Source organism: Crocodylus siamensis, chromosome 15, assembly GCF_052110815.1.
Source record: "Crocodylus siamensis isolate JL-2025a chromosome 15, ASM5211081v1, whole genome shotgun sequence".
Classification (NCBI taxonomy): Eukaryota; Metazoa; Chordata; order Crocodylia; family Crocodylidae; genus Crocodylus; species Crocodylus siamensis.
In genome coordinates, this window is record NC_143409.1 from 40,809,616 (window position 1) to 40,835,521 (window position 25,906).

General features: G+C 46.8%; 3 protein-coding genes and 2 pseudogenes across 9 annotated transcripts in view; 3 read left to right on the forward strand and 2 right to left on the reverse strand.

Annotated features, from left to right (window-relative positions):
• Positions 1-25,906, reverse strand: part of LOC149852427 (E3 ubiquitin-protein ligase TRIM21-like) — a 46,905-nt gene that overhangs the window by 20,414 nt on the left and 585 nt on the right. The window lies entirely within an intron of this gene.
• Positions 1-25,906, reverse strand: part of LOC149852429 (uncharacterized) — a 36,669-nt gene that overhangs the window by 6,028 nt on the left and 4,735 nt on the right. The window lies entirely within an intron of this gene.
• Positions 343-5,887, forward strand: LOC149852430 (uncharacterized; annotated as a pseudogene).
• Positions 10,204-15,700, forward strand: LOC149852431 (uncharacterized; annotated as a pseudogene).
• Positions 17,683-23,995, forward strand: LOC149852432 (uncharacterized). 4 transcript variants are annotated; one of them, XM_090028905.1, is made up of 3 exons: positions 17,683-17,808; positions 19,938-20,016; positions 20,573-23,995. In XM_090028905.1, exons 2-3 carry the CDS (start codon positions 19,947-19,949, stop codon positions 22,201-22,203), a joined length of 1,701 nt encoding a protein of 566 aa, XP_089885031.1. In that variant the 5' UTR covers positions 17,683-17,808; positions 19,938-19,946; the 3' UTR covers positions 22,204-23,995. The 4 variants fall into 4 exon arrangements, with proteins under 4 accessions (XP_089885031.1, XP_089885033.1, XP_089885032.1 ...); XM_090028907.1 differs by having other exon boundaries at positions 20,576-23,995; XM_090028906.1 differs by lacking the exon at positions 17,683-17,808 and adding an exon at positions 17,825-19,435.

A 25,906-nucleotide genomic window follows, 5' to 3' on the forward strand; every position in this document is an offset into this window, starting at 1 on the left:
CCTCGGAGACTCTTCCCTAGCCTTCCTCTTGAATCTGGTTCCTTGGGAAATCAAGAAGGGGAGATACAGACAACCACAATGAAGAACACAAGAGCATAGGATTTGGTGCGATGCCCTGAAAGGAAGGGACCCTGGGTTATATTCTAGGCCCCTTCTCCTAGGGAGTCAGAAACGTGCCCAGTGCTGTTTATCTACTTTATTCAGTGAACAATAGTGTAACTAGGGTAGGGTGAGTGGGGCACCTGCCATGGCCCCAACTAGGAAGGGGCATCAGGGTCCCTCCTAGCCAGAGTCTTTGTAGTAGCAGGGGAAGCAGCACAGCTAGGGTGTATACACTCCATGATGCCTGGACTGACATCTCACTGTGCTTCCTCGCATTGTGGCGAGTATTTTGGGGAGGTGAGCGGGGCAAGTGGAATGGTGCACCCCTCCTGCCAGGTACGCTGCTTGGTGTGCTGAACTGCCCAGGTCCTGTGGCCTAGCACGGGCAGTACAGAGCTTCCCTTGCTGTGGCAAAGACTTCCAGTGGGGAGGGGATGCTGGAAGTGCTCCCATTCCCGTTTCCTCTACCCCAGACTCTTTACAGTGGTAGAACAAGCCCACTGCTGCTGCTGCTTGGAAAACAATTTGCCCTTATTGCGAAGAAGTCTAACGACATAATGGGCTGCATTAGTAGACGCGTTGCTAGTGAATTGTGGGGAGTGATTTTTCCCCTTTATTCGGCACTAATAAGGGGACTGGGATGCCTGGCCTATGGCCTTGTAATCAGAGCATTTTGGTGGGAAGGAGAAGTTACAGGTTCAAACCCCTCTGAGTGAGGGGAGCCAAGGATCCAGATCTCTCGCAAGTGTCTTGGCCATTCACCTGTAGGGCTAAAAGGTGAGAAGGCCCTCCTCCTTCATTTTTCATTTGGCAGGTAATTCTGTTCCCTCCTGTGACAAAATAGTATCCCAGACTGTGTATAAGTGACAATAACTGCAGTAAAGTTGCTCAATATGGACCACTTAGGCATATAACGTGATATAGGATTTAACCCATAGTCACAGCAGCTCAAAAGTTTGTTATAAGACTTACTATTCTTTCTGGACTGCTACTCCATTTCATGTGATCCTCTCTAGATGAACTTTGACTCCAGGTATTTATTTAAAGGGAGTTTTTCTCTGATACTTTTTTCTGACATTTTATTCTTAGCTCACCATCATTTGCTTGGGTCAGCATGGTGCTTAAGGTTGTCATTGTGTTACTTAATTTAAGGTTTTAATAGCAATAATTGAAAACAAAAATCAGTGCTAGTAGCTATGTCCTTACAGAGTGAATCCTGAGTCACAAGCTTGTTTTCAACTTGTTGTCCAAGGATGTTGTGTATCCATATGGGTTTTATTTTTATTCCATGAATTAGATAAATCTTTTTTTTTAAATCATGAATAATGCAATGTATGTTACTATACTAATCCTGTTGTCCATGGGTTGTTTTTTATTGAAAACTGCTCTGAGCCTTTTGGATATGGAGGGATATAAATCTAATAAATAAATAATGTAACCTATACAAATACTGTTGTTTTTCTGTTATGCTGGAGTGTATTTGCCACAATTTTTTTAAGAGGTTATATGTTGTTCTGACTGCTCTGATACCTCCTGACACAGTCATGAGTGAGCTACAATATTATCAGCGCCCAGCTGCCATCATTGTTTTCTATCACAGGACTTCCTTTGTTCCCATTGTGATTTTTTAATTTACATTTTTCATTTAAAAATTTGTGTGTGGTTTTTTTAAACTTTTCCTATAATGTGAATTATCTTGTTGCTGAGACGCATACAGCTCTGGTATATATGGGGATATCCACACTACATAAAGTTAACCATATGTCTAATTTTAATCTATAGAAAAGTCTTTGATAAGTAGATTGAATTTTATTAGTAGATGTTAAGAGTTATGAACCCAAAGAGATGATAAAGCCAATAGGGAAACATAAAGCACCCAGATGAGGGACTAACAAGAGGAATAGCGGTGAGGAGGGGAATGCAAGTAGGTTACATAAAATACAATGTTAGCCAACTGGAACTAAGTCTGGAAGTAGGGGAATTTGCGATGCTTAATGTGCAGTAGGCTAATTCCACGGCACATTAGCATGGCTTTTGCTGTGACATACTAATGCGCAGTAGAATTAAGTGTACCATGCATTAAGTGTCTTGTGTAGACGCACCTACTCTTTCCTTTTTTGTTCAGTGAACTCAACAGTCCTGTGTTTACACAAGTACGTGGCTTTCAATGAAAAAGTGAACTAAGTGACGTACTCCCTTTGTTGTTAGCATGTTAGCAGAGAAAATGTGAGTCTAGAAGGTGCCAAAAACAGGAAGCCAACATAAAGAACCCAGTATCTATTATTTTTAAAAATCACTTCATTTTTGGCATCTGATTCCTGAGATCAGACCAGTTGGGGATGTGTATGTTATCCTCTTCATTTCAAGGAAACAACAGGGCGTAAGAAGCTGTAACTCCTCAAATCCATGATTGAATGGTGACTAGAACGCAGCTTTCTCGCTCCTTATCCACTATCGCTCACTCCCTATCCACTGCCCATGTTTACAGAGCCCCGCTGTAATGACAAACCAATGTGGAATTGGCCTGCAATGGGGGAGAGAATTAAAATGTCATACTCCCCAACAGAAAATGTTGTGCCTAATTTTAACCTATTTAATCAAATGCTGTAATTTTTTTAAACACAGAATTTTAAACAATTTAACCTAATTTTAAAAATGCTATGGCATTTCCTAATAAAACTTCAGAAAAAAATCAAACAAGGATACATATATGTGTATAAACCCAGGGTGCACATAATTCAAACTCCATATAAGCAAGGCATACTTCTTCTACAGAGCTCTCTTATGGAGCAATAGATGGTGTAATGAGGCACACTGGATGCAGAGGAAAAACAAAGCCTGAGAGCTGCATGCACAGGTAAGGCATCTGTTTGGAAAGCTAATTTGGAAGATATGAGTGGGTGCAGGAATCTGCTGGCATTTATGGAAAGCAACTTGAGCTCCCCTCAGCTGAGGTCCCATTGTCATAGCAGGCATCAACATCTTCTGGGTGTTCAGATAACGTTTGGTAGAAGAAGTGGTTCCTTTGTCAGATTTGACCCCCGATTTCAGATTGTTGTTGTTATCTTCTTTTTACTTAGTTGGGCTATTCCTCGATTCCCACGATTCTTTATTTTCCAGCACAAAGAATGACTTGGGTGTGGCTATCTCCTCTTTATTCCAGCAGAAGATAGGAAGGTGAATGACAAGGAAGGGAACTCTCAGCAGGAGACAAAGCCATATGAGATGTTTTCATGCAGATCTCAAGAGGTTTCCCAGCATCCTGAATAAGCAGTGACCTATGAAAAGCGATGCAAGCCAGAAGGTCAGGAATACCGCCTTATAGAAGAACCACCAGACAAGCCTATGTCCACCATGAGAGATTGCAGGGAGGCCAAACCACACAAAAGAAACCACATAGCAGAGGAACCCTTTAACTGCACTCATTGCAGGCAAAGCTTCAGTGGGAGCTCAGACCTCCTTGTACATCAGACTGCATATTAGAGACAAACCCTATAAATGCCTGGAGTGTAGGGAAATCTTTAATGGGAGATCCTTCTTGATCCTGCACCACAGAATCCACACTGCAGAGAAACCCTATGAGTGTCCCGACTGCAGGAAGAACTTCAGTATGAGATCAACCCTGATTAAATACTACAGGATCCACACAGGAGAGAAACCCTACAGATGCCATGAGTGTGGGAAAAACTTCCACCTGAGCTTCATGCTCGGCACGCACTGGCAAATCCACACAGGAGAGAAGCCCTACGAGTGCCTGGGGTGCAGGAAGAGCTTCCAAGTGAGTTCCTATCTTGCCCATGGGGCAACGCACCACGTAGACAAACCCTTTAGATGCCCCAACTGCAGGAAACACTTCAGTGTGAGTTGAGACCTCATCATGCACCAGACAATCCACATGGGAGAGAGACCCTTTAAATGTATGGACTGTGGGAAATGCTACACTCACCTTATTACCTACCGGAGGAGCCACACAGGTGAGAAGTCCTACCACTGCCCAGACTGTGGGAAGAGCTTCAGCAACAGCTTGGACCATCTTAGACACCTGAGAATCCACACGGGGGAGAAACCCTACCACTGCCTGGACTGCGGGAAGAGCTTCCGCCTGAGCTCCCACCTTACCCGACACTGGAGAAACCACACGGAGGAAAGACCCTACAAGTGCCTGGTCTCCGGGGAAAGCTACACTGATAGCTCAGGCCTTATTAAACACAAATGGATCCACACAGGAGAGAAACAGAGGCTGGTGATGGTTACACCTCAGGGAACCCACATGGGAGAGGGATGTTATTAGTGTCCTGACTGTGGGAAAACCTTCACTGTGAAGTCAGTCCTTATTCAACACAAGACCACACACACAGGGGAGACACCCTATAAATGTCCCGAGTGTGAGAAAAGCTTTAGTCACAGCTCAGTTCTCATGAAACATCAGAGAAACCACACGGGTAAGAGACCTTTTAAATGCCCTGACTGCGGCAAGAGGTACAACGACAGCTCAACTCTTGTAAGACACAGGAGAATCCCCTCAGAAGTCCGGCTTTATAAATGTCCCACCTGTGTGGAGGCTTCTGTGTGAACTCAGCCTTTATTAGACACCAAAGTATCCACGCTGAGGACAGACCCTTTCCTCTGTCATGGTTTGGCTCCATGCACATCTCTGGGACTGTGGGATCTATGGCTGGCAATGGAGGGGACATTGAGAAATTGAGGATCCATGACACATGATGGCAGGGGGATCAGGCTAGGCAGGAGCAGTGGGGGCCAACCTTTTTGGCAGGCATGCCACAAATTAGTCCTGAACTCTCCCCTAGAGTCATTCTGATTCCCTTCCCCTGCCATCTGCTGCTCTGCTTTTTGCCCTGTCCTCCTCCTGCTACTGCACTGCATGTCCTATCCCAGATTTGCCACGTGCCACAGAGACTGCCTGTTTCACTTCTGGCACATGTGCTGCCCACTGGCACCCCTGAGGAGGAGAATGGAATAATTGGAAGATGGTATTGCTGGATTGTTACAATCTATGGGAGAGGAAACTTTGAAAGGAATATGTGCTAAACTGGAAAAAGCGGCTATTATTTCATAAGTTGGAGTTATTCCAGCTTAACCAAACTGATGTAATTAAACTAAAGTGTTGTTTTACCATTTATGTCCCCTATGTAGACAAGCCCTTACTCAGAAAACAAGTAAAATTCACTGCCAGAAGCTTAAGTAACTCAAGAGCTATAGTTGCCAACAAGTCATGATTTTTCAAACTGTGATGAGTACAGTACCAGTTTAAATTACTGTAAATCAGGAAACACAGACATATGGTATTGTCTACTATTCCACATAGGGGTTTGGAGATTGGGAGTGTGTGTATGGCGGGGGTTTATTATAGAGCACCAGAAATTGTCAGTCAGTTAGCATTGATCTTTAGGAAGCCTGGACTGGTTTTCAGAATTAAAAATTGGATTTGCAATTGTTAGGATCACACCTCATATCCCATGAACCTTTAACTTAACATCTGTCAGTGGCCTCATAGATTGAAAGCGCTTTCTAACATCCAACCTAAATTTCTTTTTCTACAGCTTGAGACCATTGCTCCTAGTCCTGTGGCTATAGAGAACAGTCAGTCTTCATCTTTTCTATAATTGCCCTTCAGGTATTTGAAGACTGTTATCAAATCTCCCTGTCCTCCTTTATCTACCTCTTTACAATGCCACTGCTATGGCAAGAGAGAAAGAAAAAGTATAAGGTATTCACTGAATTGTAACTCTTTATACCAGTGGTGATAAAATCAATGTTTTTTTCTTTTTAGGAATCCCCTACATCTAGCCTGTTACCTGTCAGCTCCATGTTCTTGGGGAACCCTGATACAGGACACAGACTGTCTGACTCACAAAGACTCACCCCCCCAACCTAAACAGAAAACCTGAAGCAGAGACTGCAGTGAATTCTGGGATCAGCGAAGCAGGGGAGCACTGCATGATGGGGAACCTGTGCTCCCAATGCTAATTGACCCTTACACCCAGCTCAGCATGTATCAGACCAGTTCTAATCTGGATTTACAAAGGACTTCCCCCCCCCCACACAACTCTAAGCAAAAGTAAGTTTAATAGGCATCTCAGGCCGTATATTCCCCGGTCCCACTATGGGAGGCCTATGTAAACTTAATTGGCTACAACTCGGTTGCCGGGTTAGGGAATGCTGAGGCAATAGACCGAGTCAGAGAGGGTATGGGCAACATTTGAACAATGGTACAGGGTTCATCACAGTGTCCAGCCCGTTGGAGCCCTGACCACAAGTGTTGTCATACTTTTCCCGAGACGACTGGTGGAAGTCCTCTCCACAACAGGTTATGAACACTCCAATAATTGCCTTAAGTCTGTTAAAAGACTATAGTAAGATCTAAAAAGTCATGCTAAGCTGAGGCTTGTTCACAGCAAGCAAAAATCCAAACATCCCTTGTTAATAAAAAGGGTGTTTCTAACAATGCCAAGAGAGATATCTGCTATCCATAAAAATGTCAAGCTGGCTCCAAGTAGGTGTTTTACTGAGTATCAATTAAGTTCCTGGGATGTTCCACTCAGATAACCCCTTGTCAATGGAGAGGTTGTTTCTGAAAACACCAAGAGAGATATCTGCTATCCATAAAAATGTCAAAACAATTTGATTTACAATATTGACAATGCTTGAAAGAAACTAAACTGAGGGTATAAAAATCTGTAAAAAGAAGCAGCAGTGGGGGTGCTGACACCACTCACTTTCTTCTGGAGAGGCGGCAGGAGGAAGATCATCTCCCTTCAAGGACTGTGCTGAAAACTTTAACCTGTCAGCTTTGCAACCCAAGTGCCTTGGACTGGTGAGATCCCAGCTCTCTCTCTCTTTTCTCTTCTCTCCCTCTAAGCATAGATTTCTGAACTTGAACTGTATTAGTTAAGCTTGAGCTAAGTTTCCCCAAATACTTAGTGAAACCAGGGTATACTGTGACTGTTTGTTTTTCCTTTGCATGTCTATTACTACTAGTGTCAATATATACTTAATCTACTTAGCAATAAATAACTTTTATAGTCAAACTGGTGGTAACTGGGTATATTCACCTTCTTTACTTCTCTTTCCCCACTTGCTCTGTAGCAACGCCCCTCTTACCTAAGCTAAAGATCCCTGTGAAGCCCAGAAATACTGTGGGGTCTGCTCATCAAGAGACTAAAAGATTGGGACATGCTGAGTTCGAAACACATAAGGGGATCAGCTTGTACAGGCTGATTGACCCAGTTTGGCTCAGACGTGCCCTAATGAACTGAATGATGGCCTATGAGGGTATCATCTGGACACCCAGCCAGATTCAGAGGTATTCTGTTTAACTGCTTGTGTCTGACTGTAGTTTATTGTTGCTCTGATGAACTGATTCTTGGCATATGAGGGTGTCAGCCTGTCCATGCTGATCAACCTGGCCAGGTCAGGCGTGTCACGTTAATCTGTGTGTGTTTGTGTGTATGACTGATTTGGGGACTGGAGGAACCCAGCCCCACTTAACTGAGTCCTGCAAGATAGCTCCATTGGGGGTGAGGGCTTGCAGAAGGGAGAGATACAGCTCCGTATAGAAACACAAGTAACACAAGCAGCACATTCATAGAATTACCAAGACCCTAGCCCTAATAAATGAGCACACCCCAAAGTAGCGGGCAAATCTGGTAACAAGCCTCTTCCATGTCCAGGGTAAACTTGGAAGTGTCCTAAGTAGCATCAGATAATTTAGCCAAAGGGTCAGCAGCCTTAAAGCAATGGTGAGCTGAATTAATTCAGCTTGGTTAAAAGGTGGGCCACCACTGCTGGCTGCCTACTAATTTCCTTTAACGCTGACATCAGTTTTCTCTGTTGCTGGCACCCTGACTTGGCAGGCTGGATAAAATCTCTTCACAGTTGCTAACCCCTGATTTAGACATTAATACTTCTCACACTTGCTCATGGCTGATGGAATTATTGATACTGCAAGCCAGGAAATGATTCTAACTCTCTTTCTTGGCTGTGTCTGCTGTTACAGCAAAAGTGCCTTTCCTTCAAACAAACCTCTTGTTAAACTCCACAGTACCTACATCTTGAGAGCCTAAGGATGACAGAAATAGAGGAACATGGGACAAGATGCAGAAAGCTTAACTAGCAGTTGTTCATTTGCATATTTAGAGAACAAGAAAAAACTAAGTTTGCACAAAAGCATACAAATGGCCTGGCTACTGTTTGGAGCAAGGGATGGTGGGTCAGGATGACTTGGAAGATGTAGGTGAAGAGACACACGATTGGAAGACTTCGAGGGTTAAGCTGACTTATTTTGCCATATATTGCCAATACTTCACTGCAAATCCTGTGGCATTTTAATAAGTGCTATTAAACCTATTCTGAAAGCTGGTTTATGGAGGTGTGAGATGAGTTTATCTGCAGCAGAAGAGGTATGCACACATTCCCTTGCTAATTTAGTGCTTTGTATCTTATCTTTTACCCCATACTATTCTGCAGTCAAGCTTTATGGTTCAGAGTGGTGGAAAGCTGAGGGCCTGGATTTCACTGCCCTCAGGGCCCTTCTAAAAGGCAGCCACTTATCATAGCCATACAAGAAGATTGCATACTGAATACACATTAGGAGCAAACTTAGTACGCCAGGCAAGGCCACAGAAGGGTGAAGGGGCTTCTGCAGAGCTAACATCTTCTGTTTAAACAAGGCACTGGATGTTACTTTTGCTGAGGACCCCACTACTCACCTATAAATTTTGCAGGCTCTCCAACTTGTCCTAAACTGTTCCCTCCACCCCAAGACTTCGGTTAAGTCCCAGGGCAGGACACTCTCACAGAGACCCAGAATCCCAAGTCACAGCCAGAGGGTCATCTGGGATCTCAGCTATACAGAGTGAAGAGGGACCAAATCCACAACTGTCTGACACAGGAATGTACAGCATACAGGTTCCATGTGAGCCTCCCAGAGCAGTTTCAGTGATCCCCCAAAATTATTTATTAAACCACCTTATTAGAGGAAAAAGGATTTGAAAACAAAGCAGTAGCCCTTGTGTCCTCACTATGTGGTGAGTTGTTATCTATTCCTGCACCTGTATATATAGTCCAATTTTCTGCTTGCAGGTGTGCTGATATCTCCTAGTCTCTGAGAGAGCATCCCATTAGTGGTGACCAGAAAGTGAAGTTTAAGTTGCACAACCCTGTTCTGATGTATTGCAATACAACCATTTAGGGGAGGGTTACATTCCCTGGTAAATAATAGAAAGACTCTGCCATCTTGGTCTGGCCCTGATACTCTGTATAGGAGATGTCTATCTTCTCTCTGCCTCCTGTGTCTTTAATGTCTCTAGTTCAATTACACCACCATGGCATAAAACAGCAGCTGAGTGAAGAAAATCTTTGCCTCATTTTCTAGTTTTCAATATATCCAAATACACAAATACCCATAAGCTTTCTGGCTAACACTGTCCTGTTCCATCCCTTGCCACTTATTGCTCTCTTCTGTGCCCAATCACTCCTGCAACTGCTTAACACAATAGCAGCACTACGTGCATGAACATGGAGATGGTTTGAAGTGGAGGTATTTTTACTGAACCAGTGGATACAGATAAAAGCAAGCACCAAAACAATTTTTGCAATTCAAGAGTTTTAGATCTGAGCCAGCATGGTGTAGTATCAGGTAATTGCCCAGATCCCATTAACCATACTATCCAGAAATTCTAAGGCCTGCCAAGGAATCCATTGCCTTTTTGGCAAGTGTGAAATACTGTTTATTGTGTATGTAGGGCAAGTCGTGCTGATCTCTGGCTGTTATAAAAGTGCTAAAGAAAACACCCTTAGTTTGGAAAGGAGGTTGGAAAGCAATGGAGCTGTTTTATCACTGCTTGTGCATTACATACAAAGGCCCACTTTCATCTCCCTTTGCTTCCCAGAGTGTCAGCCAGGTATTGTGACAGAGGCAGATACATCATTATAATTACTGATTCAGGGAGATAAGGCCAACTATCAAGCCAAAAAATAAAATCACAGGCTGAATTCAATGGTTCTGTGCGCCGGATCCAGCAGGCCGTTAGTTGCTGAGCCCTACCCTAAACCTTCCTACTTCTGGTGTGGCATGGGCCCATGGGTTTGAAAGATGGGATAGCCAATCGTGGCAGGTGAGAGCGAGTCCTTTTAAGAGACCAGTCTTCACCTAGCATGTGAGGATGGGTCATGATATAGCAGACCTGCTTCCTTGCAAACGTATTTGTCTCAATAACTTCTGTAGCTTGGATTATTGCTAAAGGAGATGTGGTTGCTATCTTTACTCTCCCCGCTCGAGATTTAGGGGGTTGAGCTTCCTGGTTTGCTCCTTAATGCTCCTTTCTTCACACTGCTCTGGGAGCCTGGGCTGAGCACCTGCTGCCCTCCAGTGGGGTCTGTGCTGGAGAGAGCCCTTCGTTAAAGCCCCTTGGTGCTTAGTGAAGGTCCGGGGATTGTCTCTGGTGGCTGGAATCAGCCTCTTGGGGCACCCCCTGGCTCTGCCGACATCAACTTCTGAGCTGGAGACTCCAGGTAGTGAAGAGAGACCTTGGGAAAAGTGCTGGGGGCAAGCAGAACAGGGACTTTCTATACACACAGTCTCTCCTTGCTCAATATTTCTCCCCTGGGATATGCAAGGAGAAGGGCTGCTGTGTCCCTGCACCGACGGGCTGTGACTCCTAGTAATGCTGGTAGGAGCTGATCTGGTTTAAAGAGAAAAATGCCCTGGGGATAAGACAAATCGAGTGTTCCAGCTAGAGGTGATAGAAGAGGGGAAGCAGGCAGAAAGGGAGAGGGACACTGAAATGGGCAGGAGAAGAATAAAGTAGAAGCGAGATTACTGGCTCCCAGTCCAGCTTGGATCTGTTTCTTGTAATCTCCCTGGCAGTCACTGTCCTGTGAACAAGGTGAGAGACAGAAAGGGGAAAAGCCAGACCCTGCTTCTGCCCCATTTCAGTTCCCCCTTCAGCGATCACTTCCTGATGGCAGGGGTTGTTTCCATCTCCCATCCCTGACTGAATGACTTGTTCCCGCATCCCCATATTCTCTGTGCCCCGCTTCCCTACCCAAGTGCTCAAGTCCCTTGTGGAAAAAAGAACTAGACCCTCTGCTTTGGGGGACTGGCCACCAAATTTCAGACCATATTATTTTGTTCTGCCATGTCACCTAAAAGAGTTTTTTACTTCTGAGTGGGGGGAATAACCCTGATATTGATGTTGCCTCTTCATTCCAGTAGATGATGGGATGGTGAATGAAAAGGAGGACAACTGTCTGCCGGGACTGGAACCGTACGGGTCATTACTGGGCATATCCAAAGGGAGTGATTCCCAAGGACTGGCACAAATGGTGACCTGTGAGAGTCAAGCCAAGCCAGAAGGGTAGGAAAACACCATGGAAGAGTTGTGGAATTAAACCGCTTCCCTTAGCAGAAGAGCTATGCGGAAAGCCAAGGCTAGGAAACCCCAGAAGAAAATCTAGACACCAGGGAAACCCTGTAACTGCCCAGAGTGAAGGAAAAGCTTCAATAAGAGATCAATCCTTACAGTACATTGGAGAATCCACACTGGGGAGAAGCCCTTTAAATGCCCTGAGTGCGAGAATGGCTTCAGTGTAAACTCACACCTCGTTGCACATCAGAGAAGCCACAGTGGAGAGAATCCCTACAAATGCCATGACGGTGGCAAATGCTTCTGCCTAAGCTCCACCCTCAGTATCCATCAAAACATCTATACAGGAGAGAAGCCCTGTGAGTGCCTTGTCTGCAGAAAGAGCTTTCGAGTGAGCTCCTACACACAGGGCAGGCAACCCTAATAAATGCCCTGACTGCAGGTAACACTTCAGCTTTAGCCGAGACCTCATTGTGCACTGGAGACTGCACATGGGAGAGAGACCCTTTAAATGTATGGAGTGTGGGAAGAACATCAACTGGAGCTCAACCCTCATAGTTCATCAGAGAATCCATATGGGGGTGAAACCCCATAAATGTCATGATTGTGGGGAAAGCTCTGTTGTGAGCTCAGGCCTCATTGCACACAAGAGAATCCACATGAGGGAGAAACCCTACCACTGCCTGGACTGCAGAAAGAGCTGCCGCCTGAGCTCCCACCTCACCCGACACCAGAGAACCCACACAGGGGAAAGACCCTACAAATGTCTGGTCTGTGGGAAAAGTTGTGCTAGCACCCCAAGTCTTATTAAACACAAGAGAAGCCACACAGGAGAGATACATAGGCCAGTGCTTTCTTACACCTTAGGGAACCAATGTGGGAAAGGGCCATTATTAGTTTCCCAAATGTGCAGAAAGCTTCAGCATGTAGTCACCCCATCTAAAACACAAGCCAGTAAACATGGAAGAGGAGCTGTATCAATGCCCTGAATATGTGGGCAGCTTCACCCACAACCCAGTCCTTATGAGATATCAGAGAATCCACGTGGGGGAGAGACACTTTCACTGCTTTGAATACGGGAAGCAGTTCGCTGATGGCTCAGGCTTCATTAGGCACTAACAAGTCCACACAGAAGAGAGGTCCTGTAAATGGCTGAGTGCAGAAAGGGCTCTGGTAAAGCTCACTGCTTATTTGGCATCAGAGTCCACACAGGCAAGAAACCCTACACATGTCCTCTCTGTCAGAAATACTTTTGTTGGAGCTTGCACATCATTAGGCACCAGAGAATCCGCAGTCAATAGATGATCACCAGGCGTGTCTACACAAGACGCTAACTGTGCACTAGAATTAGGCTAATTCTACTGTGCAGTAGTGTGCAGGGCAAAAAACGTGCTAATATGATACTGCACAGTAGTATTAGGCTGCTGCACAGTTACTGTCACTAAAAAGCTAGCACCGGTGCTACTGCGCAGTAGCACCAGTTACTTCACATTGATTTAGTACTTGGTTATTATGCAAGTACTAAGTAAACTTAATGCACTGTAACTATGGTGTATTAATGAACGTGTAGACCAATGGCTCCCAACCTTTTTTTTTTGCTGTGACCCTAAATCTGGGTTGTGACCCTGCTCCCACTGCCAACTCACTTGTGCCCGGCAGCACCAGCAGAGCCCAGGGCTGGGCTGGGATTGTTGAGGGGCAGCGGTGGCAAAAGCCGCACTGACTGTGTGCTGGGAGAGCCCCCGCAGGCGGAAGGGGCGGAGTGAGGGGTGGACCCCCTGCAACCCTGATTTGGGTCGTGACCTGAGGTTGGGAGCCACTGGTGTAGACGTACCCACTGTGGCATACATTTTTTGTTCATGAGTCTGCTACATTCACCTTCTGGGAATGATAACCCAGATACCACTGGGATAGTGGGGTAGAGGAGGGAACCTTAATACTGATTGCCCCCAAGCTGCTGTCTTCTTGGGACTATTGAATGCCCAAACGCTAGATTCCACAGAGCATACCCTCTGGGACATTATTGCCCCCCAAGGGGGCCTATTTTTAGACAAGGGGTTGGCACCTCAGGTTAAGCCTCCCTTCCATGAACATCTGTCTAAATCCTGTCTGGGAATAATGGGATCTAAGGTTAGCTCAGGATGGGCTCTTGAGCACTGCCAGGTTGCAGTTCCTTGTGGCATGCTGGCGGCATGAGTCTGGGCAGGGGAGTGGAATTTTTGGAAACTGGATTGTATCTGGATGGCCAAAACTCCTGAGAGGAAGTTTGGGTGTTGGGGATAGGACTATTCTGACCCTAGGTGTGAGAGAGTAACTGTCCTGGACCCCAGAAATTGTCAGTCTTCAACAGACTTCAATTCAAGTGCCCTCCACTTTCATCCAATGCTTGTTCTGATGTCGAACTTCAGCTGTGACCCCAGCACATCCTAAGAGTATGGGCAGTGAGAGAGTGGACTGCACTGATCTAACTGTTGAAGTGAGAGTACTGCTGCATCACGCAGGGCTAGCATTCCAGTATGCGTTGTATGATTTTGGAATAAGTATTGCTTTCTGGTGTCCATTAGTTGTGGATGTAAAATGTGTTAGAGGATATTGTTGTCAGTGTAATGATGGCAAAAGACACTGGAGACTTTTCCTTGCAGTCCTGTATGATGAAGAGTGTCCTGATATTGCCCTAACTCTCATTAAGCATATATATTTTGTTTGTGTTTAACTGCACCCTATGGCTTTCATAAAAATGCTGTCCCTAACAATCTGAGATGATGGGGTTTTTTTTCTTAGAGCCAAATTCCTTTAATCTGACTAAAGATGGCTCACGGTACAAAGTACTGACTGGTGAAATGGGATAGTACTTCAAACCTGAGATGACCGGTTCTGGTGACAGACCTTCAGGCTGTCAAAATCGACTTTTGTAGAAACCTGTGCGGAGCCCATACTGGGACTTCATTAGCTGGATACCTACATGAGACCTCACGCCAAGGCAGAAGTGCATGACTGTCACGATCTGGGAAGTTGTTCCTGACCACAACCAACCTAAGCTGCTTGGTTTTGGTAGATTAGCTGTTGGGCCTGTGGAGATGTTTGATACTATTAAGGTGTTGACTTCACAGGTAATAATGCAGGGCAAAGCCATTGAGTTATTCTTATGCATTTGCATGATTGGGATGCACAAACCTTATTGAGGCCATTGCTGGGACCCACATGCCTGTTTTTGGAGCCCCCAGCAATAGGGCATACAGTGCCAAAAAGGGTATTTTTCCATGATGCTCCAAGGTCTGGTTGGTCATAGCAGAAGGATCACTAATGTTAAGGGAGGTGATCTGGAAAGTCCCATAAGGATCTTGAGAATACCTGACCTGTGTTTTGTCATAAGAATGATATTTTTGCTCTGATGGTATCTATGGGCATCGGAAGAATGGCAGCATCATCAGTCAGTTTGTTTTTACATTGCCTTTCTTGGATTTATGCAACTTTCATTGAATGTTGGGAATGGGGGAAATGCTTAGCACACTGTGCAGTTGTAAAATGACAGGACTGTTCATCTGAAAGATCAAAGGGTAGAGGGAGAAACCTGATGTCAAGTTTGAAGACTGAAAAATGCCTACCTGCTCTAAACTATGATAAAAATAAGGCTGGGAGGAAGTTTAACCAAGGCATCATCTGGTAAAAGGAGGATCACTTTCTGTCCAAAGAGTACTGGATAAATATCTATGTACCCTATGCTTACAAACATCCAGAAACAGAGACTCCACAACCTCTCCAGATAATCTATTCTAGCACTTAATCCCCTGTATAGTTAGGTAGTTTGTCCTAGTATCTAACTTAAGTCTCTGTATGACCATTCATTTTTCTCTTTCTGGAACAACACTTTTTTTTGTATTTCAACACTGCCATGCCTCCTCCCCAGTCTTCCCTAACCTAAATAATCCCAGTTCTTTCATCTTTTCTCACATAATATGTTTTCAGGACCTCTGATCATTTTGCTTTCCTTTGGATGCTTTCTAATTTACTCACATCTTGAAGTTTAGTGCCCACAACACAGTGAACACTAAAGATAAGGCCTTACTAGTGCTCAATATAGTAGAAGTCACTTCCTGAGATTCTCGTATGATGCTCTTGTTAATACAACCCTGTATACCACTAGCTTTTAATTATCCCCTTTACTTTTTCAGTAACTCTGAAGGGAGCAGGTGTGAATTTCTTACAGAGCTTTGTGTTTTTCTGAAATAAATAGGTTTAACATATGTTTGAGCCATTTACCTAATAATACCATCACTTGAAGCTAAAGGCATTAATAAACCCATGAGCCAGAAAAAAAAGAACCCATGATTTTCTTGTCTATGCTGCTACAAAAAAAATACCTTCCCTTCAACTATTTTCCCTGCGATGTGCCATCACGTCAGGGGATTTCAGGGGTGACCAGCTGCTAGAGAGAGCAATAAGCACCAGGATCAGGAAATGTAAGGTAGCACCTAGAAAGCCAAATGATTGTGGCACACTTGCAAATATTAAGAGTAGAAGAGTGTGTTGGCGCTCTTACAGCCATTTTGGGAAATTAGTGGGTGAATCTACAAGCCCAGGAGAGAAAACTTTACCCCCACCTGCTTAGAAACATAGTTAAATCCTCCACTTCCCTTATAGTTGCATATGTGTCAGGTCATTCTTACTGGAAGTGCCCCCTGCCCCCATCTGGGTCGTCAGCAGAGATTTCAGATAATCTTTTGGCCGTGATTTGGAAGTCCAGAGTCTTGGTGACATCTTGCTCCGGGGCTCACTGAGACCCTAGATTTTTAAGATCAAGCAAGGAGACCACAAAAAGTAAGGCTGGTAGGTATTCTTAGCAAGAGCAAGACCCCGCTCCATAGCTGCAGGCATGAGCTTGGCATTCTGTTGCTCTGCTGGAGCTCTTTTGCCTTTCTGCGATACTGGCTGGATGGATACACTGAAGGGGCTGAAGAAAGGGATGCATGTACCTCTGCTTTGCAGCAGTGACACTTATTCTACTTCTCAGCAAATCAACCTCTAAAATAGGAGTGATAAAAATGTAAAATGCTGAAGGATTCTGTGTAAAGCATTAAGGATGGGCAGTGCTATGGCAAAATATCTCAAGTTAACTCTGGAGAAATGTAAGTGTAGACACATTTTTATAGTAACCCCCATGATCGGCCTTCTTCTGTGCTACATGCACTTCCCACTATCACTTCCCTTTCTGCACAGAGATGGGAAACACACTGCATTTTACAGTCCCTCTTTCCACTCTTTGTCTGTTCCATCCCCCATGCTATATTTCACTGTTCCTTCTTCTGGCATCTCCTCCTGCAGCCACGAAATGGAAACCCCACCCTGTGCTCATCTTCCTTTTCCCTGTGCAACCCTCCCTAATCTGTTCCACAACAGGAGCAGATCCCTCCCACCAGGAGCTGAGGACACATTAAAGGAAGCAGCTCTGATCCTTTCTGTAGGTGCATTAACTAAAAGGAAGCAGATTGTCAAAAGCTGCAAGTTCTGTGATTGCAAAACCTGTTTGTACAGAAAAGAGCAACTCCTTTTTTTCACTTGTTCAAAGCCAAATCAGTTCCAAATGCAACTGTGCAAAGCCCAAGAGTCAAGGTCCAAAATTCGACTGAGCAAAGCTCAAATGTGAAGTCTGTGTGGCTCTACCACAAGGCAAGTATCCTCCATCCCAGACCCACCAGTCTGGGGCTTTGGATACTCCCCAAGCTCAGGCAGGCATCCTATATGCAAGCCCAAGGCCTGGAGGCCTTTGGGTCTGGATACCCCAGTCTCACTTGATCTTAGTTAAAGAGGAGGGGCCACATCCTGCCTATGCCTAGTGTTTCTCCTCCGGTCCTTCTCCATCACTTGGAGCCCTGGGTTTATCCTGGGATCCCTGATCTCAACAAAAAGCAGTAGCGTGAAAGCCTGCTCTGCCCCCAATCCACTCCCAGCCATACACAGAGAAAAAAGAGCAGCTTCACTTGCTCTCAGCCATAATCAGAGCCTCTGATGCCTGCAGCAGTGTTGCTAGGCAGCTGTGAAACAGCTGGGCGTCTATCTTGACTTGTCTCATTGATTCCTGTCGCCAGAGGGCTCTGCTTGTAGTTGAGGAAGAGGAGGCTGCTATTACTCTCTTCTCAGGATATTGGGAGTTTAGCTTCCTGGGTCACAGGCTGCTGCTGCTGCCTCCTCCATTGTGATTTCTGGACTGAACAGCTGCTTTCCCCCCAGCAGGGTTTGGGCCAGGAGAGACCTTCATTAAAGCCCCTTTGTGCCCAGCCAAGTGGGGGGGACTTTCTCCAGTGGCTGGAACCAGCCCCAGGTAATGGAGAGAGACCTCGGGGAAAGTGCTGGGGATGGGCAGCACAGGGGCTCTGCACATACGACCCCTCTGCATCTGTCGCTGCAGGGACTCTGCACACACATCCCCTCTGCATCCGTCACCCCTCCCCAAGGGGGCTGAGAGTCCCAAAGCTGCTGCCCTCACTAACACACAGGCTTTCACACCTAGGACCTAAACCATGGGAAAGAATATGCTCTTGGGGATGAGGAAATACCAGGTGTCCTAGACCAGTGGTCTCCAAAGTGGGGTGCGTGCACCCCAGGGGGTGTGCAAGATGATTCACTGGGGTGCAGGAACAAGATATTAGAACTTCTTTTTATATTTATATAAATATACATATATTGGGGGTGAGTGCTCAAACTTTTTTTACTGATAGGGGTGCGCGAATATAAATATACGTATATGGGGGGTGTGTGCTCAAAATTTTTTTACTGATAGGGGTGTGCGATCAAAAAAGTTTGGAGACCACTGTCCTAGACAAGGAGGAAGGGAAAGGGGAAGATAGAGAGAGAGGCTGGAAGAAGCAATAGGAGCAGTCAGTACAGACAGAGTCGACCGACATCCAGCCTTGCCTGAGCCTCCTTGGACAAAGCCATTGTCCTTTAATCAAGTTGAGAAGCAGAGAAGGGAAAAGCCCACCCTGGTCCCAGCCCTTACGGCTGCCTTTGTGGGCAATGCCAGGGAAAATTCATAAGGTATCTCCTTTGAGACTTTTTAAGTGTTCTCATTTGCAGACAGAAATGTCTGTAAAAGCATCCCCTCCCCTTGTTACTTGGCAGGCAGGCAGCAGAGGTAAAGCACTAAGAGCAGGGGTAGGCAACCCCTACTACAGGTGCCAGAGCGTGGCATGCGCAGGCATTTTGCTTGGCACGTGCACCTCAGGGCAGATGGTGGGGAAGGGGCTGGGGCTGCGCTGCCACAACAAGGACTGGGTCCCTCACAGCTCCTCAGCTGTCCACCCCAGCACGCCAACATCTTACAAGTCGAGGTTGAAGGTATTTTGGCAATCTGCCCAAAAACATTGCTGACCCCTGCTATAGAGCCTTAGGGTGAAAGCAGAGCCAGCCTGCTAACTGCAAGCAGGTGACTGCTAACAGGCTGATGAGATGAGGCAGTTAGCAACCCCTGTATCCAGTTAAGGTGGCCTGGTGATCAGAAAAGCTAGAGCTAGAATGGGGGTATCCACAGAGCTCCAGGGAGCCTGGCACTGATCCCTGGAAAGGAAGGAGCTCTCCAGAAATGCTAAGTGGTTTTTGTCTTGTTTGTTGAGTGAGCTTGGTAAATGGAGTTAGAGAAAGACCTGAGAGGCATGTGCATGGCTTTGGGGAAGGCTGGAGGCCGTGATTAGTGCTGGTGGTGGTATGGAGAGAATTGAATAATGGCCTGAATAAAGCCCTGTGAAAGAGTGCAAATCTAGGAGGGGGTGGTCAGGGGAAGCAGACCCAAAGACTCCCCAGAAACTGATAGCAGGCTCCCAGAGATTGAGACCAAGGGGGCAAACAAACCCAGAGCAATGAACTGAGGCAGAAAGAGGGAAGCACCTGAGGATGCCACTCCAGTGGATGAAGGCCAGCCTCCCTAATCTCCATCATGTCAGACATGGCAGGTGAGGATGCAGGGTAGTACCCTGAGAAGTCAGAATCAGAGACGCCATAGGGGTGCCATGGCTTACCCTGGGGCTCAGACCCTGTTACAGCATCTTTATGGTGTTTGTCCTGGGGATAAGCAGTATCATATCCTCTTCTCAGAATAATGATGGGTCCTTGGTTCTTCCAAGCAGTGACAGAGCTGGGAATGTAGCACTGGTCTGATGAGGGCCTGACTAGTGCTTTCTCTGCTGGACCCCACTGCCTCTGAGCTGGCCAAGTGCGGTGACTGAACCTTGCTACTGGAACAGCCTAAGCAGGCATCAGCTTCTGACTGCAGAGAGCATTTCCCATCATAGAAAAGCAAAATCCCTGCTTTTAATTCTTCCCTTTCCAACACAACTTTCCTGTTTCATGATAAAACTTCAGCAACCATTGGAAGCAGGTGCAGGGGAGTATATATCCCCATCCAGTTTTCAGCGAGTCAAGTCTTTCTGTAAGTTGTGGCTATTTCCACTGCAGATCTCTCCCATGGAACAGGAGGAGGAAGTAGATGCCTTGGATGCAGAGGAAAAGAAGTACAAGGGGGATGCTTGCACAGGTGAGGAGTCTATTAAACATGTATGGAAACCAAGGGAGAGGCTATCATATCTGCCAAGCCTCGTGGGAATTCTTCACTTCTGCCCCATATCACTTGGGTCAGAGCTGTTCCAGTGGTAGGTCACACTGTCAGGGCAGGTGTCAGTCATGGCTTCCTTCCCGCTCCAAAAGATAAGGCTCTTTGGGTAAATCCAATATATTTTATTAGACCAACTCAAATAGCTGGTCTAACAAAATATATCGGATTTACCTGAAGAACCTTGTCTATGTCCTTAGACCAACACGGCTACAACCTACACCCCTTCCCACCCTGATGCACTCATAAAAAACCCTTCCTCTCTCCCTCTGTCTCCTTGCTATTCCTTTTCTGAATATTCAGATGATTTGTGGAAGAAGGACGGGTCTCCCTGCTCTGACAGACTGGTTCTTACTTTATATTATACTGTCTTTTTTCTGCCATTTCCCTTTCTTAAGGTCTACCTATGTGAACTGTGCAGCCCTACTGCTCTGTGATTCAGGGAATGACTCTGATCTTCCTATTCCTCCCTTTCTACCAGCAGCTGACAGTGTGGTGAGTGAAAAGGAGAACTGTCTGCAGGAAGCAGAACTACATACTCCATTACTGGAGAGATTTGAGAAGGATGATCCCCAGAGCCTAGAGCAAGTGGGGGCCTGTGAGAATCGATCCAAGCCAGAAGGGCAGAAAAGCCACACCACAGAAAAGCCAAAGAGCAAAACCACTTCCCCTGGCAAAGCTAAGGGTATCAAAGAGAATCAGAGAATCCAGGCAGGGGAAGAACTCCATAAGTGCCCCGAGTGTGGGCAAAGCTTCAGTGAGAGCTCAGACCTTCTTGTACATCAGAGACTGCATGCTGGAGATAAACCCTATAAATGCATGGAGTGCGGGAAAATTTTCAACAGGAGATCCTTCCTGATCACACACCAGAGAATTCACACTGGAGAGAAACCCTACAAGTGCCCTGACTGTGGGAAAAGCTTTCGTGTCAGGTCCACCCTGATTAAACATAAGAGAATCCATACAGGGGAAAAACCCTACAAATGCCATGACTGCGGGAAAAACTTCCGCCTCAGCTCCACGCTCAGCACGCACCGGAAAATCCACACGGGAGAGAAGCCCTACGAATGCCTGGTGTGCGGGAAGAGCTTCCGAGTGAGCTCCTACCTTCTTGCCCATGAGGCAACACACAGTGCAGATAACCCCTTTAAATGCCCCGACTGTGGGAAACACTTCAGCGTGAGCCGGGATCTCATTGTGCACCAGAGAATCCACACGGGAGAGAGACCCTTTAAATGTACGGACTGTGGGAAAACCTTTAACCGGCGATCAACCCTCATAGTGCATCAAAGAATCCACACGGGAGAGAAGCCCTATAAATGCCCTGACTGTGGGAAGAGCTTCATTGTGAGTTCAGATCTCATTGCACATCAGAGAATCCACACGGGGGAGAAACCCTACCACTGCCTGGACTGCGGGAAGAGCTTCCGCCTGAGCTCCCACCTCACCCGACACCAGAGAAGCCACACCGGGGAGAGACCCTATAAGTGCCTGGTCTGTGGGGAAAGCTACACTGATAGCTCAGGCCTTATTAAACACAAACGGATCCATACAGGAGAGAAACAGAGGCCAGTAATGGTTACACCGCAGGGAACCCACACGGGAGAGGGACGTTATAAATGCCTGGTCTGTGGGAAAACCTTCACTGTGAAGTCAGCGCTTATAAAACACAAGACCATGCACACAGGGGAGAGACCCTATAAATGTCCTGAGTGTGAGAAAAGCTTCAGCCACAGCTCAGCTCTCATGAAACATCAGAGGATCCACACAGGCGAGAGACCTTTTAAATGCCCTGACTGCGGCAAGAGGTACAACGACAGCTCAACCCTGAGGAGACACCGGAGAACGCACACAGAAGACCGACCTTATAAATGCCCTGACTGTGGGGAACGCTTCTGTATGAACTCTGCCCTTGTAAGACACCAGCGGGTCCATACAGAAGAGAGGCCCTATAAGTGCCCTGAATGTGGGAAGAGCTTCCAGTCCAACTCGCTGCTCGTCACACACCAAAGAATCCACACGGGTGAGAAGCCCTACGCCTGCCCCGTCTGCGGGAAACGCTTCCGCCAGAGCTCGCATCTCATCAGGCATCAGAGAATCCATACGGGATAGCTAGGCTCAAAAGGGTTTCCTTTCCCTTCCCTGATGCTGCTCCATTTCATCCCCTGTGGATTCTGGGAACTGAGACTAGCTGTTGAATGGCCACGGGGTATTTAGAGATTAGGGAGTCATGAGACATGACAGTAGGGCCTGGACTAGCCAAGGGAATTGCGTATTTGTACGTTGGGATGTAGCTGGAGGGTGAAAAGCCCTGCGTCATGCTGGGTCATTGGTGACCAGGTCTGGGGATCAAGGTACTGACCAGGGCCAGGAGGTGTGAGCAGAATCCAGGGACAAGGTGGGTCCGGAAGCTAGGAGGCCAGTCCAGAAGTTGGTTCTAGGTATAAGGTAAGTCAGGAAGTTAGGAGATCAGACAGAGAGCAAGCCATGTCAAGAACCAGGAGGGGGGGCATGTCAAGAACCAGGGGGATGTGGAGGGTCACCTCACCCTGACCGGCCACTTGGTTGACAGGGAACGGACAGAGGGTTAGGCTGTGCTGGAAGATTCAGGTCAGCCATACAGTGGCTGGCATGGGTGAGTGGCTGTATTGACCAGGCTGAGGCCCTAGATTCAAGGTCACAGCCTGATACTTTGGGAGAAAGAGCTTACATGCAGGGACTGGTCAAGTTGGAACTGAGGAAGGAGGAAGAAAAGTGGGGTGAGAACGTCTGCCCTGAAGTCCAGGAGTTTTCTATGCCTAACAGAGATCTGCCTACCCTCTTCCTTCCACCTTGTTCTGGTAGACAAACGTCAGCACTGTTCCCGGTTAACTTCCCACAGGCCTGGACCATGAAGGAGGGTGATGTACTGAACAGACGATGTGAAAAGTCCCACTGTATCTTTCCAGTTCTGCATTAGGACCTGTGAGGCATGGCACTGCATGTGGGTATTCCCTTCTGGTGGTAGAAAAAGGTTTATGGAGCGTTGGACCTCATCGTTTGTGAAGTTGCAGCAGGAAGGTGGCAAGGTGTACAGGAATTTTCCTCTTTTAATTGCCATGTTTTAAGGCTTGGGGTCAGTGGACACTGCCCTGATACTGCTTTAACTGTTACTAATCATTGATTGTGTTTGTATTAACTTGATCCAGTTACTTTCATACAAATGATTCCTCCAATGTTTTGAGCTGATGGGCTTTCTTTACCTTTATGTCCGCACTATCTTGTACTTTGGATAGAGGCAGAGCATAACATAGTGTTAAATGTGCTAAGTGTAAATTGCTCTCCAGCATCTAATATTTTCCTTTTCCTTTTGCTTGTGTAGGTCCATCATTTACAAAAGTAGGGTTCAGTTTTCAGCCCTCCTCTCCTTTCCTCAAAAACAAAATATTTTAAATAGGAAAGATGCTGCAGGAAATGTGAATGTGCTGCAACTGAGTGATATCCATTTTTTAGATAACAGCTTCTTCCAGAAAACCCCCTTGTCATTTTTGGAAGGTGTGCCATCCCAGGCCCATTCACTACAGTACAAAGCTGGTTGGCACCTTTTGAGATGCATGCAAGGTCTCATCTCTCAGAGAGACTGTCTTCAGTTGTGCCTTGTCCCTGTGGGGTCATCAGAGAATGGCTCAGTGAGGAGAGCAGACTCTTCTTTATGCCTCTGGATCCTCCTGGGCTGCACAGCCAGTGCTACCTGCACTCTTCCTGAATGCCAGTTTGTGTCTCTGGGGCTCCTGTCCCATCCCCCTTGCTGTCCTCCCACTTGCAGACAAGATCTTTTTGACTGCTGTCTCTTGATTCCCTCTTGCACCTCAATGAAAAGAACATTTTTTCCAACTATTTAGTTGGTCTAATAAAATGTATCACATCTACCCAAAGAACCTTGCCTGCCTATATTCTTGGACCAACATGGCTACAACCAACAACCTCAATGAAATGCAAGTTCAACCACTCCCTGCATTCTGGAAAGGCATGAAGCACCACAGGGCATTTAGTGAGGTCTGCGGTAATGAGTGCAAAACATAAAGCCTGGGGGCTGCTGGGCTGCACCAGGACAGTCCCAGAGATGCACCATGATGCTTTATTAAACTACTGTAATAGAGGGAAAAAGGTTTGAAGAGCAAAACAGCGAGCCTTGTGTGTGGCAGGGTCACTCTCCAGGGGTGGCCATGGAGTCCCTACAGCCCTCACTCATTGGGCAGGCCCCCTTCTCTTTCCTGCCATGCCTTGTTGTAATTGTTTTTTCATGAAAGAGGCTTCCCCAGGGCATCCCAATCTGGTCTCTCGCGTGACCACCATGTGTCTGTGGTCTCTACATTAAGGGCTTATTGAGTGGCTCCATACACTCCTACACCACACCCCATGCCTCACAGGTGTAATCACTCTCAGCTGTTCATTCCACACTCTGGATCCGTCTCTGGGCCCATCAAATACTTCAGTCCCATTCTGGGCCCCTCAACATACCCAGCCCCTATCTGGGCTCCAGACCCCTCCCTGGGTCCCACACACTCAGCCCCTCTCTCTGGGCTCTGGACCCCTCCATGGGTCCCTAGGAACCTCTGCCTCCCCATGGTTCATCCCCAAACCTCCAGACTGCTTCAGGCTGTGCTCTCAGTGCTGGCATTCCTGAGCTGCAGCCCTCTTTTTTTTTTGTTTTGGAAATTTTTTTTGTGCTCCAGGTCAACCCAGCCAAATCAGTTCCCAAACCTTTTGAATGAGCAACAGTCAATTGGTTAAGCACCATATGTGGTGCTAAAACTGGCAAGTACCCTCCCCTAGACATTTTAACCTGGGGCTTCAGATGCTCCCAAATCCATTGGTGGGCATCCTATGTGCAGGCCAAGCCCAGAGGATTGGGGTTTGGATGCCTCCAAATCTCACTTGCCTTTAACCACAGGAACAAGCAAGGGAGGAACCCCTCATTTCCATAAAGTAAGCATGTAGCCAAGATCCTCCCACTGGAAGCTGGCTAGTGGGAAGCTAAGTATAAGACTCGTAAGGATTCCTGTTCACAGTGCATTGGACAAGGGTGCACTCTGTACTACACAATGCCATTCAAGTCTACCTTTGTCCTGAGGGTTGACCACGGTCTCCCCTGCTGCAGCCCTCTTGCTTCCACAATGTTCCCCCAGCAGCCTCCAGGATGTTACTGTTGGCTTCACTTGGGCCTGGGCTTATATTCTGCTTAAGCCCAGCCTACCTCCAGCCAGCTCTGGCCACACCTACAGGCTGTTCTAGCCATAGCTTGCCTGCTCTTAAAAGTGGCAGGAGCCCCAAACCTCCTGCCACACTGCTTCCTCATTATGTGGGGAGTCATTGTCTGCACCTAAACCTGAAAGTGCAGTTGAATTTCCCACTTGCAAACTTACGGGTGGCTAACTGGATCATCGCCTGCTGGGATTCACCATCCAGCGCAAGGTTGCAAAGGCCTGCAGCAAGGCAGCAGCACTGGACTTCAGGAGGGCGGACTTCAATGTGGTAAGGAGAATAGTTGGGGAGATACTGAGGTCCCGGAGAGGAGGGGAGCCAGGTGTCCAAGGAAGTGGCTTCTCCTTAAGGAGATGATCCTCCAAGCCCAAAGGGAGGTAATCCCTATAAGGATTGAAGGGGGCAGGAGGACTCAAAGGCCCCCAGGGCTCACCAAAAACATCCAGGAACATCTCCTAGCTAAAAGGGAGGTGCCATCACCAGGGAGGACTATACCTCTGTTGCTCAGGGCTGCAGGGGGGTGGTCAGGAAGGCCAAGGTGGAGATGGGACTGGGACTAGCTTCCCGGATC